The sequence below is a fragment of the Merops nubicus genome, unplaced genomic scaffold (assembly GCF_000691845.1).
Source record: "Merops nubicus isolate BGI_N331 unplaced genomic scaffold, ASM69184v1 scaffold21657, whole genome shotgun sequence".
In the NCBI taxonomy this organism is placed as follows: Eukaryota; Metazoa; Chordata; class Aves; order Coraciiformes; family Meropidae; genus Merops; species Merops nubicus.
This window is the reverse complement of record NW_008619857.1, coordinates 15076-30660: the sequence shown is the minus strand read 5'-3', so window position 1 is coordinate 30660 and position 15585 is coordinate 15076. Positions and strand designations below refer to the sequence as shown.

The 15585-nt window shown below is 37.4% G+C and overlaps 1 protein-coding gene across 1 annotated transcript; it reads left to right on the top strand.

Moving 5' to 3' along the window:
* The first annotated feature begins 570 nt into the window (after nucleotides 1-570).
* On the top strand, nucleotides 571-15287 carry LOC103776446 (radial spoke head 10 homolog B2-like). The gene is given in 20 exon segments (XM_008943956.1): nucleotides 571-824; nucleotides 1548-1623; nucleotides 1882-1950; nucleotides 2157-2330; nucleotides 3423-3508; nucleotides 4136-4256; nucleotides 5080-5256; nucleotides 5959-6100; nucleotides 6640-6761; nucleotides 7287-7476; nucleotides 8266-8377; nucleotides 8462-8496; nucleotides 8499-8522; nucleotides 8623-8771; nucleotides 9579-9686; nucleotides 10687-10863; nucleotides 12854-12905; nucleotides 13285-13395; nucleotides 14485-14680; nucleotides 15086-15287. Coding segments are annotated over 20 exon segments (2577 nt in total).
* Nucleotides 15288-15585: the final 298 nt, after the last annotated feature.

Here is a 15585-nt window from a genome sequence, read left to right as displayed (position 1 = left end):
CCGTTCGGGCAGCCCTGTAACCTCCACGCAACTTTTAACTGGCAAAGGCTCTTTAGAAACTGTAGTGGGTTTTCTGAGTCTTGGTTCAGTCTGCGGCTTTTGTCTTTGAAAGCAGTTTAACTCAGTAATGCAAGTGCAGCAGAAACTTCTGAGGAACTCGCCAAGTCCTGTCTTTGAGAAATGTTTTTGACTTGTCTATGTGATTAAATCTAGACACCTGAAAATCTACTAGTAAAGGTGGAGACCTCCAGGAAGCAAAAATAAGTCTATTGACAAGACTTCTATCATAGTGGGTTTGATGGACTTCTTGGGGTTAATGCAGACATCGCTTCCTGTTAGCCCTGGGGTCTGCCTGCCACAAGCTGAAATCACTGCCTTGAGGGACTGTTAGTACAGAAATAACTTTAAACAAATGTGTGTGTAAAGGTAAGATTGGTAATTTTTCTATGTAGTTAACTTTTTATTTTATTTTGGTTTTAATCAAATAAATTATAGGGGGAAAAAATTCTTCACATAAGACAGTAGATGATCAGAAGGAAGGAAAATACATGTTGAGACAATTCAGTAGTTATGGCAAAGGGTAAGAAGAAAGATGGCAAGAAGGCAGAAAAATCTGCACGTCTTCCTATTCCTGCACAAGATGTTAAAGCTGAGAGTAGTTCAGTAAAGCTGACAGATTTGAAGACGTCAGTGAATGAAATGGAAGAAACACAGGCAAATCCAGTTATGTCGGATAAAGAACCAGAGGAGGTAGAGGAACCTCCAGTCCAAGATGTTCCTCAATGCTACGAGGAGCGTGTTCTTGCTGAAATTATTGTAAAAAGGTATGCTTGTTAGATGAGTGACATCCGTGATTCTCATTTAAGTATTTCTGGTGTACCCAGTGTCCTACAGACATGAATTTGACTCATGATTTGAGGCAGTGAATCAGGTTATTCAGACCTAGTAACTGTGACACTTTACAAAGCTGACACATGGAATTCTGCTGTCTTCTTGCATCCCAGAGTGTTAACTGGCACTCTCTGCCTGCCAAAAGCCTGATTCTGTTATCTTATCTACACTGTTATCTACAGTGAAGTTTGTCTTAAGTATACAGGCAGTTGGTGAGGAAAATGTGACTATATCATTTAATGTTCAGTTGTTGCTGCCTTTTAATATTTAGGCCTGCTCCTATTTCCTTAAGAATATCCCAAACCAAGAATACATAAAGAAAGAATAAAGAATAGTGTTAACCAGATCATTTGCCAGTTTGAGGGGAATGTATGTAAACTTTTCACACACTCACCAGGTTGCCTGGTTGTCAGCTAGTAAATGCTGCCAGTGTGATTTGTTTTCCTAATTGAAAGAAATATGGGTCTGAGACAACACAACAGTTACGTAAAGTATTACAAGGAAGGTGGAAAAACTATGAACTTTTGTTATTGCTCATTTTTCTACACGAGCTGCAATAACTGGTCTATGTCTAGACCATGGTAAATCAAAGGTCATTTATTGTGTGTCTGTTGTGATTCAAGTAGCTACTGGCAGTGACTTTGTTTTCCTTGTAGATACGAAGGTGAAAAAGTCTGTGGATCGTATGAGGGTGAAGGATTTGCATATTTTGAGGGAGGAAATACATATAAGGTGAGTATAAATGAAGTAGTAAGGGGTCAAGTTCTTTCTCTAGAACAGGGAGGCTGTTTCTATTAAGGCAGGTGGAGGTTGAGCACTCAGAATGTGTAAGCATTGAAAGCTCTGTTGTTTTCTGGCATTAAAACTTCATTTGAAACTAGTGGTTGGAGGGGAATGAATATGTCATTATTTTAAAATATTACAGTCACCGTAAGCTTCAGTTGTGCTAAGAATAAATTTGCAAATGATGCTGTTCTCTTCATTTTGAAGGGCACGTTTTCTGGAGGGTTTATGCATGGGCAAGGCACTTACACATGGGCTGATGGAGTGATGTATGAGGTAAAGTGCAATTTAACTTACAACTGAACGCAGTTACAGCAAATTAGGTATGCAAATTCAAGGAAAGTAGATAAGTTACTGTAATTGGTACAGTATGGGTAGCAACTACAGAAGTTCTTCAATGATTTCAATTACAAGCCTGACTTGTTCCACTGTTGTGGAACAGTGAATCTGAGCTTTTTAGATGTTGTAATTTAATCTTTCAGGGAGTGTTTGTTAAGAATGTGCAGATGTTTAATGGCCGTTACACGTGGAGTGATGGCAGCATTTATGAAGGAGCAATCAAGGACGGAATGAGGCACGGATTCGGATTTTACAGGAGTGGCACATGTCCTGTGTCTTACATTGGCTATTGGTGTAAAGGCAAAAGACATGGAAAGGTAAGAACACCAAGTGAGAGCATGGTCTTGGATGACTACCTTCTAGAACAGCAAGCACTCTTGCACAAAGGTCTTGCAGAAATATTTTGTGCTGTATCATGGTCGTACACTATGTAGAGATTAATTTTTTCTTCTTCTGTGAAGTCATGAGTGTCAATTAAAACAACTGGGGAGAGTTCTTTTTTGTAGCAGAAGGGATGAACGGTATCCTGAAAGAGAATTGGTCTGTTATGTGGTTTGTCCTTTATGCTGCTCCAGGTAGTTGATGACAAAGTCAAAACTGGTGTCTGCATCAGTAGCCACATAACAATGACAGAACAGTTATCTTCCCAGTAACGACAGAGTGAGCCTACCTCCCAAATGTGTTAAGCAGACCAAATAAGAAAGTTCCTGTATATAAGGCAGTCTTAATTGTGAGTAACATCTAGTTCCAGCTTTTTAAAGGCAAGTAGCACTTTTATCTGTCTCTGATTTGTGCATCCAGATTAACACACTTTTCTGGGCCTGACGTTTTGAAGACGGATGGTCAGCATGTGAAGAAAATCCATTCTGATCATGTTTATTTGTTCTGTGACACTAAAATCACACAGGCTACTCTGTGTGGGCACCAGTGAAGTGGTCTGACCAGTTATAATATAAATATTATATTTTTATTATATATAAATTTTATATCAATTATATAATTTTATATATACATATACACACATATTATCTATACAGAACAGTTAACACTGTAGACCTACTGTTGTAAGCTGAGTTCTGAATGAGTCAGAGAACAGATCTACCTCAGAGTAACTACTGAGATAAAGTTGCCAAACTTAGGTCACTGAAGGTGTTTCAAAGTAGTTTGAGAGACATGTAGGTTTTGCTGTACTGTGATTTTAAAAAAATAATTCTTTTTTAAGGTCTTAACTAACAATAAGAAACCAACCTCTTTAAATTAATATATCATTTTTGTTGCTTACATTAGAATGTCTTAAAATGACTGTAAGTAAAAGAGTAATTATGTGTGTCTTACATAATTTGCATGCAATGTTTTATTAACGTAGATGAATATTTAGGTATTTAAATTGACTGTACTGTTTGTTTCAGGGTACCATGTATTATGATCAGGAACATACTTCTTGGTATTCAGGCGACTGGGTAAATAATATCAAAGAAGGATGGGGAATGAGATGGTAAACATGATGACACTTGTTCTTATCTTCTTTTTTTTAAAAAAATTATATGTATAATCATACAATTTGTCCTATTTAAAATAGATGCAAATACTACCATATCATAGTAGTGTGTACTTTCTGCAGTGGAGTAAATAATTGTACAGAGTGCTTTAATAGACCTTTTCTGTAACTTACGTTTTTATGTGGGTATATTTCTAGTGATCATTCCCACCAGAAAATGTGTAAAGACAAAACCCAAAATCAGCTTTGATAAACCACAAATAAATATTTAAAAAATAAAGTCATTTGATTTGAATAGATGGGGCTGCTTTCATGAATATATGAATTATTTTTGGAATTAGATACAAAACAGTATTTTGATCAAAGACCCTTTGGGGAAAAAAAAAAAAAGAACTGGTTAATATTTTTACAGTGATTTGTAAGTTAAAAATAGGGGGTAAACAGTGGGTACAATCAAACCTCTGTATCCATGTCACAGCGAGCCAGCTTTCAAACTAATGCTGATATTAAGCATTAATAAATGCTGAATTTGTTAGTAGTGAAATTTTACATAAAGTTTGCTTTCATAAGGTCCACTCAGAATTTAGTATGAATGAGTCATTAACTTTTACTGTTTTCTTGCAGCTACAAGTCTGGAAATATCTATGAAGGTCAGTGGGAGAAAAATGTACGTCATGGAAAAGGAAGAATGAGATGGTTGACAGCTAATCAAGAGTACATGGGGCAGTGGGTGTATGGCATACAGGTATTAATTCGTTCCCCAGCAATCTCTTTAGTACAGCATCTGTGCATTACTCTAGTGAAACTAGATAGGAAGTTTTGTGCAGTATCAAAGGAGATTGGTATAGTTTTTTTCAGTTGAGATGGGGGAAATATGCTGTTTATTGTAAGTTGATTCTTTTGTAAGCAATGTTCTGATTTTTAAAAAGCTTTTGACTTAGTCTCACAGAATCATAATTCAGTTATCTAATGGAAAATAGAAAGCTTTTTCATTAACAAAAATGTGATTATACTTAGTATGAGATACGACTTCAGCAGTGAGTATATGTGGGAGTTTGCTTCTTTGTCACTTGTAAAATACTAGACCACGATGTTCCCTCTTGTAAAAGTTTAATGATGAAAGAAGACTTGTGGCATTTTCTGTTCCTTCCATTAATTATTCTGTTGCAAAAAGAATGTGAGCTACTTGCTCTGTGTTTTCACTCTGAATGAAGTTGTCAAGGAGTCCAGCTTCTGGAATATCATGGCTCTGTCTGCCATGGTGTTCCTCACCTGGCTGTCCAGCATTGTAGTCAAAAGACTTCATGCAGGAAGGATGTCTTTAGGAGTCCTTTTCGTGGAGCTTGCTCAAGTGTGTGTTGATTCATTGCACCCTCTGAGTGCTTCTCCAGCACACCTTAGTAGTATACAGTTCTGTGGATGGTTTGAAGTACTGAAGCTATCAACTTGAGAGATTTGCTAACAGGGACTGTTAAAGATGCCTGTGTGGTTCTCCTTTTTAAAAGTCTGGACCTGTAGCAATAGTAGCTCTTCTGGAGAATTTTTTTTAAACACACATTTTTTTTCAGCATGGACATGGCACCCATGTGTGGTTTTTGAAGAGAATGCCTGCATCTCAGTATCCTGTAAGGAATGAATACACAGGTGACTTTGTAAATGGGGAGCGGCAGGGACGCGGGAGGTTCGTGTATGCCAGTGGAGCAATGTACGATGGTGAATGGTTTGGTAACAGGAAGCATGGCCAGGTGAGTACTGACAAGTGCTGAGACAAAACTACAGACAACACCAGAAGAGACTATGCTGCTCTGTGTAGTGGATCTGTAGATTTCTGTACAGAAAAGTAAATTCATTTTGCATTGTGGATGGAAGCCCAACATAAAGCACAGAGTCCACTGAAAGCAGTAGGAGTCCTTCCAAGCACCTTGCTGGGCCAGATTTGATTCCATGGTTAGATGTGTTGTGCGTATGGAGAAACGTGTTTTCCTGTGGAGATTGTCAGTGCAATAGATGCATCTTGATATTTGCAGTGGTTGATCAGTGTTTCACTCACACTGTGAGCTAATGGTTTCCAAGTTATCCTTGCACAGAGATGTTCTCAAATTAACAGACTTTTAAAAAAAACTGTGAGCAGGGTGACACATAAGTAAACTAAGGATTGCAAAAAGGTCTTTATGGGGAGTGGAAAATGTTTTTCTTTAAAATAGTTTTCAAAATCAAACAGATATATAGGCAATTCTTCATCCTAACTGTGTACTTTAATTAACAGATGGCAAGGTACATTAGAAGAGACGTTAGGAAAATTATTTTGCTTAACTTTATCATAGATATTACAATTTAGCTAAGATTCTTAAAAGGAATTTTGATAGCATTAGTGTTATTTTTGTTTGGTCTTTGATTTATATTTGTATTGAAATTGAATTAATTGAATCCAATTAATCTGTCTGTAGGGCAAGTTTGTCTCCAAGAATGGTCATGTTTATGAAAGAGAGTTCATAGACGATCGTGTAGTGGAATGTCCCCCGACCCGAGCGGACGCAACGAATGCAAAAGAGCTGAATGCCATTTGCACAGGAAGTCATTTTGGCGTTGGTAAGCAGCTTAAAAAAACAAATTCTACTCAGGCCACGTTTTGTTGTTCCTTTTTACTGTAATGTGAACCTCTTTGTATTTAAGAGCCAGAGATATTTCTACAGTGAACTTTGATAAAGATGGGAGTTAATGGCTTTTGCTTCCATTCCTCTTGTTTCCTGTGCGTAACACTTTGAATTGAGTGACACGTACACACTGTGTCTTGTAGAGCTTTTGGAACACTGTTTTCTGAAAGTTTTATAATTTATGTAATACTTGCTTTTGGCTAGGGGTTGGGTTTGACAAAACTACTTTCAGAATCTTGGAATGTATTACTTTGGAGGGGACCACTAAAGGTTATCTAATCCAACCCCCCTGCAATAAGCAGAGACAAATTACTCTTCAGTTGTTACACTGTTGATTATGAAATCTCTCACTGTAAAGGAGTCTTATTATGAAGTGAAGTCAGTAAAATAAGAAAGAATAGTGTATGTTCTATTTTTCCTATATGTGTATATATTTTTAACTTAATTTTCTAATTTATTTTATTTGCATGGTAGAAGATAACACAGTCATTGATTGCTCAGGAAATACTTCTATTTTGGGATCAGATATTGAGTTGGTTATATCTTCACTGCTTGATTTGTTGCCAAGGGAAGAGAGACATGAAGAACTGAAACAAGTAAGAGTCTACTGTTTGTTATTTTCAGTTTTCATCTGCAATGTGTTTCGTATTTTATTTCTAGTTTATTTGTATTAAAGTAACTCTTTTTCTAAAAGTTACTTTTAGGAAGTTTTACTTTTTACTAGTTACTTTTAAGAAGTAATTAATTTTTCTTAATTAAGGAATTATTTGGAAATTTGAAGGCCATGAAAACAGAAAAGCAAAAAGAATGAATAGACAGTATTGGCTCTTCCTGTGCTTCCACAGAAGACAATTAAAAACGTTAACGTATTTGGAAGAACTTTCAGCAACTACCTTTTAGCTTCTTTGTGGTTTGCCTGCTCTCAGAGACTAATTTATTATCAGTCACCAAAAAATAAGTAGCATAACTACCCTTGAGTAATGCTCTCATGATTGCTTAACCAGGGATATGCTTCTTGAAGTTACAAGACTCAAAGCAATACATGCACACCTACAGGATCAATACAAGCTGACCTCTGCTTGCTGTGAGATGGTGCTGAAAACATATCCTGCTTTATTTAGGTAGAATTTGCTGTGTTGAGGTATATTACAGAACTGAGAAGAATTTACACCTTCTACAGCAGATTAGGCTGTGATCATTCTTTCGACAACACCTACCTCATGACTAAGCTCCAGTTTTGGAGATTTTTGAAGGACTGCCGGTTTCATCACTCCAACTTAACTCTTGCTGAAATGGATCGGCTATTGAGCGGTTGGTATTTCTGTTGGTGGGAGTCTAGAGCCTAGGAATTTTAATAATAAGCTGTGGAGAGCTGGAGTGGCAAGTTCTGCTAGTAGCTCAACTCTGGTAGTTGGGTGGCCCTGAGCAAGTTCCTCTGAGCCTGTGAGTTCTCAGAGGATGCATTAATGTTTCTCCAGGCACTTCAGATGCTCAGGTGAGAAAATGCAAAATTAAAATACCACTTCAAAAATTATTCAAGAGCCATCTGTTCAAAAATTGTATTCACCTTGCTTTTGCCATTACTGTTACATGTAGTTTTAAGAGATCTCAGAAGAAACAAATAGTTTGCCTTCCCCCCCACCATTGTTCTTAACTTCTGGTTTCCATGTAGTATTTTTATGGGTTTGTGGTTTGTTTTCTTGTTTATTTTTTTTGTGGGGGTGGGTGGGTTGGTTCGTTTGGTTTTTCTTCCATAGAACCAATTAACTCGGTTCCATTTAGATGTGCAGTGGGATGTACTACAGTGTCCATAGTATGTGAACAGTTTACTCCAGCTTCACTTCACCCTTCATTCCTCTATACTGTGTGGATGCATTTCTAGAAGGAGAGAATTTTATAAGATACAGGTGTAGGTGGATGGTTCTCCCTTGACCTGCTTGTTTGGAAGTGATGCTGTGTCTGGTCTGATTTCTTCCAGGAGTGTTGTTACACTGCAGTATGTGGAGATGTAGAGGATCAGAAAGGCTGAGAAGTCAGTGTGCCTATAAGCATTTTAATGTACATGATAGCAATAGAGATTTTTCTTTTTCACATTTTTAGATGATAAAACACCACTTGAGGAGATACATTGCCCGTATGAGACTTTACTGTTCAGAACATTTTTATCTTACCTTGTTCGTCTAGCATTTCATATCTATCATGAAGAGCACCAGTAAGTTTCATCTTTTAGTGACATTTATTTCAGTGTAGTCAGTTTGAGTCTTCCCAGACAAGAGTGTTTTTGTTTCAACTGCAGAGAGAAGAGTCCTTATCTGCATAAGTGTTTCTTGGAATTCCTGCTGCCTGTCACGTCCAAGGTAAGTAATGGTGTTTCTTCTGTGCTGTGCAGAATTCATCAGTTAGTACCACATACATCACAGTTTTGTTGTAACATGTTTTCCAAATCAATATTTAAAGGTATCTTGTTTTCTGAAGAACGATGTACAGCTTTTGCCTTGAGCTACATTGACAAATGCTGGGAAATCTACAGAGCTTTTCGTAGACCGAGTACCAGACCTCCCTGTGAACCCACAATGAAAATGAGGCACTTCCTTTGGATGTTGGATGTAATAATCTGTTGTTTTTATCTTTTGTGATTAGATCTTAGATTTTTGGGCTTTATTCATTCAGTTGATAGGAGCATTTTAAAATATTCCCTGTATCTTCTGAAGAGCTGTAAAGATAGGAGAAAAGTTATTTGTGCAAACTGTCCAATAACTCTTACAGGGACAGTTGTTCCACAGAAATTAGTTATGTACTTATGCAGGATCAAATTCCAGTTTGGTATTTGATCATTTCAAATAATCAAATCTTAGACAAATGTATTTTAAGGGTATATAATTTTTTTTTTTTTTTTTTCTGGCTTACCCCACCCTGTATAATGTGCATACAGATATGTCTTATTTGTAGAAGAAGATTGGCAGCTTTGGAAATAACACAAAAAAACATTTTAGTCATGTATTAAATTAGGATAAGGTAGGGTAAACATGAGATTCTTCACTAAAATTCAGTAATTCAGGGACAAATCAAGATTGCACTTAAGATGGGGAACAGTGCCCATTGATATGTCTGGATTTTGGGTCACTGTCACTGTTTAAATCCCAGCCTTTTTTCTATGAAAAAATTAATAAAAATATTGGATGTCAAAACTGTAATTTTTTTTAATACATTTATTTATGAGCTTTCACAGTTTTTGCTGTCTGGGAAGCATCCCCATTGACTTCAGTAGGGCCAGAATTTCACTCTCTTGTTAATTACTTATGTGGAGGTATCATTTGAAACCACTAGAAATATTGACGCAGGCTTTAAAGGGAGTTAGATTAAGTCCATGTGGCCTTAAGTGCTGTTAACATGTAATATTTACTCTTGCCCAGGATTTTAAACTTCTCAGCAAACAATTAACTGTTTCAAGACTTGTGGAAATACTTGTCAAAGGTGATCCCTCTCTACATCACAGCAGCAGTCCCAGCCTGGAGCCAGAGGTGTGTATGGAAAAAAACACATCATAGTTCACTGCTACAGGAACAATTAAAACTACTTTTACACAATACTGCAGATACTGTCTGATCTGCTAGAATAGGAGCAAAAGGAGAAATAATTTAAAAAAAAAAAAAATTACAAACTCGAGCCTCTGTGTTTGTCTGTTTTGCCTGTATCTTCTCGTTTAGCTCTTGTACTTCTATGTTTTTATTATCTTCTGTTATCTTACCCTTCTTTGTACAGTCTCTGCATACCTGAGCATACAGGTAACTCCTTAGGAGGGCTGTAACCCAGAGGGTGAAACACTGTTTGTAGGAGACTGCTGCTAGTGACAGTTCTGTCTGTGGGGCAGTTGCAGCTGCCAAGGCATGCACTGGAAATACTAAGATGGGTTAGTAATTAAGATGTGAACCCACTGATCCTGAAAATCTGGTGATCCAAGAGGCGTGGTAAGTGATGTGTGAAGTGCTGCCACCTCAGTGAGATCAATCAGCAACTGCACAAAGCTCTTGTGCTACCTGACAGCTGGCCTGCTGTAGAGGGAGGGCCTTCTCCCTGAAAGAGTTAGCTCTTACTCATTGTTGGCATAGAATAATAAAATTTCTGATTTTAAACAGTATCTGATAAAGTGAATACACAGTGTAAGTCTTACCAAAGGATTCATTATACACCCATTTTTTGAGTTTCTGGAGTTATCATATGCAATTAAATGTTTTACATAATAGCAATAGTGTGTTGTTTTCTTAGAGAAATATCTCATAGCTCTAGATAGAGCAAAAATCTATGCAGTATTTTATTTCAATATGACATGTATAAGGCGTAATACAGTGTATCACCTCATGAATTTTTTGAGTTTTGACTGTTTTCAGTTTTTCTTCAGAAGAAATAAATGTCTTACTAGATAAGGCTTCACAGACAATCACTTGAGTTCGTTGCTTGCTCAGGTAATGAAATGATTTTGCAAAAATGGGCTAATTAATCACTGTTGTTTTTTTACTCTAGTTGGTTTTTCTAGAATTTGTTGAAGCTCTTCTTGATTGTGCGTTGGTGTTTGTTACCAGTGATATGATTAAGGAGCAAGTAAATCATGATAATCAGAAAAGAAGTAGCTTTAGAATCCAGGATCACTCCAAGGGAACCACAAAGATGTCTCTGTACCCAGAATATTCTCTGTCCCAGGTAAAGTTGCTGCAGACCTGTTCAATATTATATGTCCACTTAGAGGGCGAAGTTGAGCCTTACAAATGTTCTGTGTTTCCTCAACATAGAAACCAATTTCCTCTGTATAAACTGTCATTTGATTGGGTTTTCCTGCTTTTTCAGTTCATTGGTACCTTAGATTGTAACATCAGCACAGACAGTTTTAATGCATTTGCACATTTTCCTAGTATTAATACATATAAAGTACTTGTGAGTCTTTTTGTCTTTGAAGGGGAATTGAGAAATTGATTGAGTGGTGGAAGATATGCCTCTCCTGCTTTAAGTCAAATATCAAACTGCCCTGTAAAAATGGCATTGCAATTGTCTGTAGCAAGACTTGCCATTTCTCAGCAGTTAAGCAATGCTCTTTTCTTTTTGCTGAACTTTTGAGTAAGGATTTTATAGGTAGGAATATGCTGTTCTGTGACTCTGGTGTAATTTAGACACACAGACTAGCTGAAGGCATGAATTACAATTGTTAATTATTTAGAATTATGCACAAGGTGAAAGTATTTTTATTAAGTCAGAGGATTCAGAAACGCCTAATTTCAGAGTCCCTGTAAGCCAGTAGTGCCACTGAACACCACCACTTCCCATGCTCTGGCCAGTTGTTCCCATCCTGCAGAGCCCATGTCCTTGCATCTCTGCAAGCATTAACACAGTTGCACAGTGCACGGTCCAGTTGAAATAGTCAGATTTTCCAAGACTGAAAGAAAAATCTTAAGATGTGCCACATGTAAAATTCTCCTTGTGTTTACTGTTCTTTAGTACACGGACAGCAGAAGTGTAATTGGCACAGACATAAATGGTGACATTTCTGAGGCAAGTGACCTTTATGCTTCCTCCTGGTTGTCTTCAAGCAAAAGTGTCCTATCACAAGGTGAAAAAAAGAAACACGAGGTATGTAAAAAAAACCCTGCACTGAAAGATGCAGCAGGGGGTTTGCAATTCATGGCTGACAGAGTAGCCAAGGCAGTTTTAAGTTTTAAAAGGGAATAGAATTTCATCTAATATTAAATATAGGGTGTTCCCATGCCTGGAGGCATGTATGAGCTACAAGTGGTGCATTTCCATTGCTAATGAAAGCATTTGCATTCACTAAGCTATCGTTATTTAGAATATTGGGTGGAATCTTCTACGTTAACTAAACCAGTGGTGAGCAAAGCTACAGTTTTATCTTTATTCACAAGGTGGGGAGTGAGAGGCTGAAAAGTGGGCAGAGAGATTTAGAAGCACCTATGGAGCTAACTGTAATATAAGGCCTGAAACACTTTGAGAATTCTTCCAGCAAACTTCTCACCTTCACTGCCTTTACATTTTTGTACCTAGTGTATGACTGACAAGATTCTCACTACTCAAAGAACAAGTATGTTCTGTTTGATCTCTGATTTTTAGCACGAGATAGTAAGGATTATTGTGTTGTACTGGAATCATGGAAATCAAAGAATTTGGAAATTTCCTGATTTTTAGAAAACAGAATTGTGTTTGACCTGAGTGTTTGTGAGATTTTTACTGTGACTTGTCTGAAAAGAGGGGTATCATCAGGCTGCAGAAGATGCTTGGGATGACAGTTGGAAAGATTTTAAAGCGTCCTTCTCAGATACACTCTTGAACGTTATTCTGTCCATTTTTACTCAGTAGAATTGTTGGAGTATATTCTTATAGTCAGGAATAGAAATTAATTATTGTTTCCTCAGGAGCAGATGAATATGTATGTAGAGCAACATGTAAGAGCAGAGACGTGTCTAAGAACAGGAGCATTCAATTTCTTCACCTCTGCCTTTCCCTAGCTCTGAAATAAGATAATCCTACCTCCCCTGGCTGGCAGAGGTGAAGTGCAGAATTAATTTGGTTAGCAGAATGCTTTGGAAATAGGAATTTGCGTGACTCAGGTGGACATGTGATTTCACTTATGAATTTGAGCACAAGTCCAGTCATGTAGTAACTTGAATTCAAAACTTCTTGCCAGCCAGTGAGACCTCATGAAGACAGAGGGCATTCTCCTCAAGAATCTTTACTGGGTGAGTACTTTAGTCACCATAAGCATCTATAAGCAGTGGTGCTGGAGGAGGTACATTCTTTGTACAGCTTTAAAGATTATTAAACCAGCAGCTGCTCATAGAAACAGCCAGATACATTGCAGTTAAATGGCAGCTGCACTCAGTTTGGCAATATGACAAGGTTTACGTTTAAACCTGCTGTACCTGCTATACACAGGTCTCTGGGCAAGCTTGAATCTCTGAACTTCTTGTGCCTTTTCATTAGAAGACATCACATCTTCCTTAAAAATAACTTAAATGCTTTTAAAAACTAAAATTCTTCCTGTACTGTCCCACTTACTTGGGCATGGAAGCAGCAGATAGATTGAACTCTGCACCAAGTAATTTTCTTCCTTTACAGTATCAGACACTGTCCTTTCACCACGGACAACTCAGGGAGTTATCAGAGATGTTCCGTTGTTATCCAGCTGGGAGGCAGAAAAAGATTTCTCTCCAGCAAAGGAATTGACAGGTAAAGCAGTCCTACTGTTCTAAGACTAACACAAAAAAATCCCTCATAGCTCTTGAATTGTGAGATTTTAATTGTATATGCAGATTTCAGCTTGTCACAAGAGGGCAGTAAATGAACATGAATTCTGGAGGAAGATTCTTAAAGAAAAATTTTTTAAGTAAACTGAAACTTCATAATTGAGACATTTAAGTACAGACTTAAGTAGTTTCACCAATTTTATAATGCCACATTTTATTTGTAGGCCATCTAAAAGCTGTAGTTTGTTTTTCCTCTATGAGAAGATTGATCTGCAAGCCTGCACATTTTTTTTTTTTTTTTTTTTTTTGTCTTGGATAAATAAAAAGATATTACTGCTATGTCTTGCTTTTTAAATTTAATATAAGAATTATTAATAATGGTGTGCCACTATTAGCTGGGTTAAGTTGTCTTATGTTATGACAGGCCAGCATCCATGCAGAAGAGAAATCAGTAAGAGCATTTTTGTATATTGAGGCTAGTAACCTTTTTATACCAGCCCCTTTCTGGCTGGTTAGCAGATCTCATCTAAGGTGCTTTTGGGGCTTGTTAAATCTTTTCTACAGGTAAAGAATCCAAATCCTAGAATACAGGTAGACAAGAAACTTCGTGTAGTCATCGGCTCTTTCACTAACATCTGATGACTGAGAAGTTACAGATCTGAAAAAACAATTCTTTCTTCAAGAAACAGCAGATGGGCCTTAGCCTATTTTTTGACAGTCACAACTGGATGCTTGCATGCAATTCTTTCAGGTAGTCATGTTTGTTCCTCCATTGCCTTATGCACAGAGGTCATGGATGCTGAACTGTCACCACATTACTGCAGAAGACATTTATCATGGGATTAAAGGGGAAAGTTCATATTCTTTTGATGCCATTCCCAGGGACAAGTGACTCTGAAGACCCATGACAGGGATCCCTTTCAAGTGGATCAGTTAAACATTTCTCACAGTTGTCATCTTCTGTACCATGCAAAATCCAGACTTTCCCATTGCAGAATATCAGATCTGCTACAAAACACATTGGAAAGGGAAGTGTCCTCTGAAATAAACACGTTTATTCTAAATGTTTCAGATGAACCAAAAGAAGCCAAAGCTGAACAAGATGAGGAATTTGGTCTGTGGCTGTGTCAGGTGCAAACCTTTTTTACAACTAAGTTATTTCCTGCCTACCAGCATGAAAAAGTGCTAAGGGCAAAAATAAAAGAAAATCGAAGACGAGATGCTGAATTAGCTGAGCTGAGCAAGACCAAGGATGAGGAGCTGTCTAAGTGAGTGTTTTATCTTCTACTAACAATGAAAATGAGAAGTGTGGTTTAAGTATTTTACTGTAACTGAGAAAACACTCATCCAGGTATAATATGCAACATATGGTATGTGACTTGTGACTTTTCTTACTGTTGGGAGTAACAAATGAAGGCTGCTTTGTGGTCTCAGAACCCTTAAAACTGGTATTTGTTGGCAGTTGAGCCTTGTTCTGGGTAAAGGCAGCTAAGACTTTTTTTTACAATACTACACGTCCAGACTTGGAAGTGGTAACTAAAGATTTTCTGCTTCTCTAAGATATGACAGTTTATAATGCTTATACTGTGAATACAGCTGTAGTTGTTTAGTCTACATATAAGTCTGTCTCCTGCCTTCTTGTAGTACACTAAATTTAAACTTTGTTCACTCAGACTTATTGCTGTAAGAGATGAAAAGGCAAAAAGGCAAGAAGCAGCTGCAGCAGAAAAAACATGTGACTCCAAGAGTACAGATCTTAAGGAGTTAAAGGAGCCTGTCACACAGTTAGTACCCCCTCCAAAGGAAGAGACACCTGTTGTAGCAGCCCCAGTTGCCTCCAAGGTGCCTGCTGGCAGAAAGAGAAGAAAGAAATAAGTCTTCTGCTACTGAAGCTTCAAGTATGTACTCCTTGAATAGGAAATAAATAGAACCATACCTGCAGTAAGATCTAAAATAAAAATGATTAAACTTTATGCACAAGACTTGCTGGTTTCAGAGGGGAACTGTCTGCTCTTCCATCAAGGGTCTTGAGGAGAATACAGGAACTTAGGTGAGCAAACCCCTTGAAACAGAAGTATTCCCAAAGTCAGTATTTCACTTGTACCTAAAACTTCCCTCAGTGTTGATACAATCATGACAAGGTATCAGTTCTTTTATCTCCCACTGAAATGGT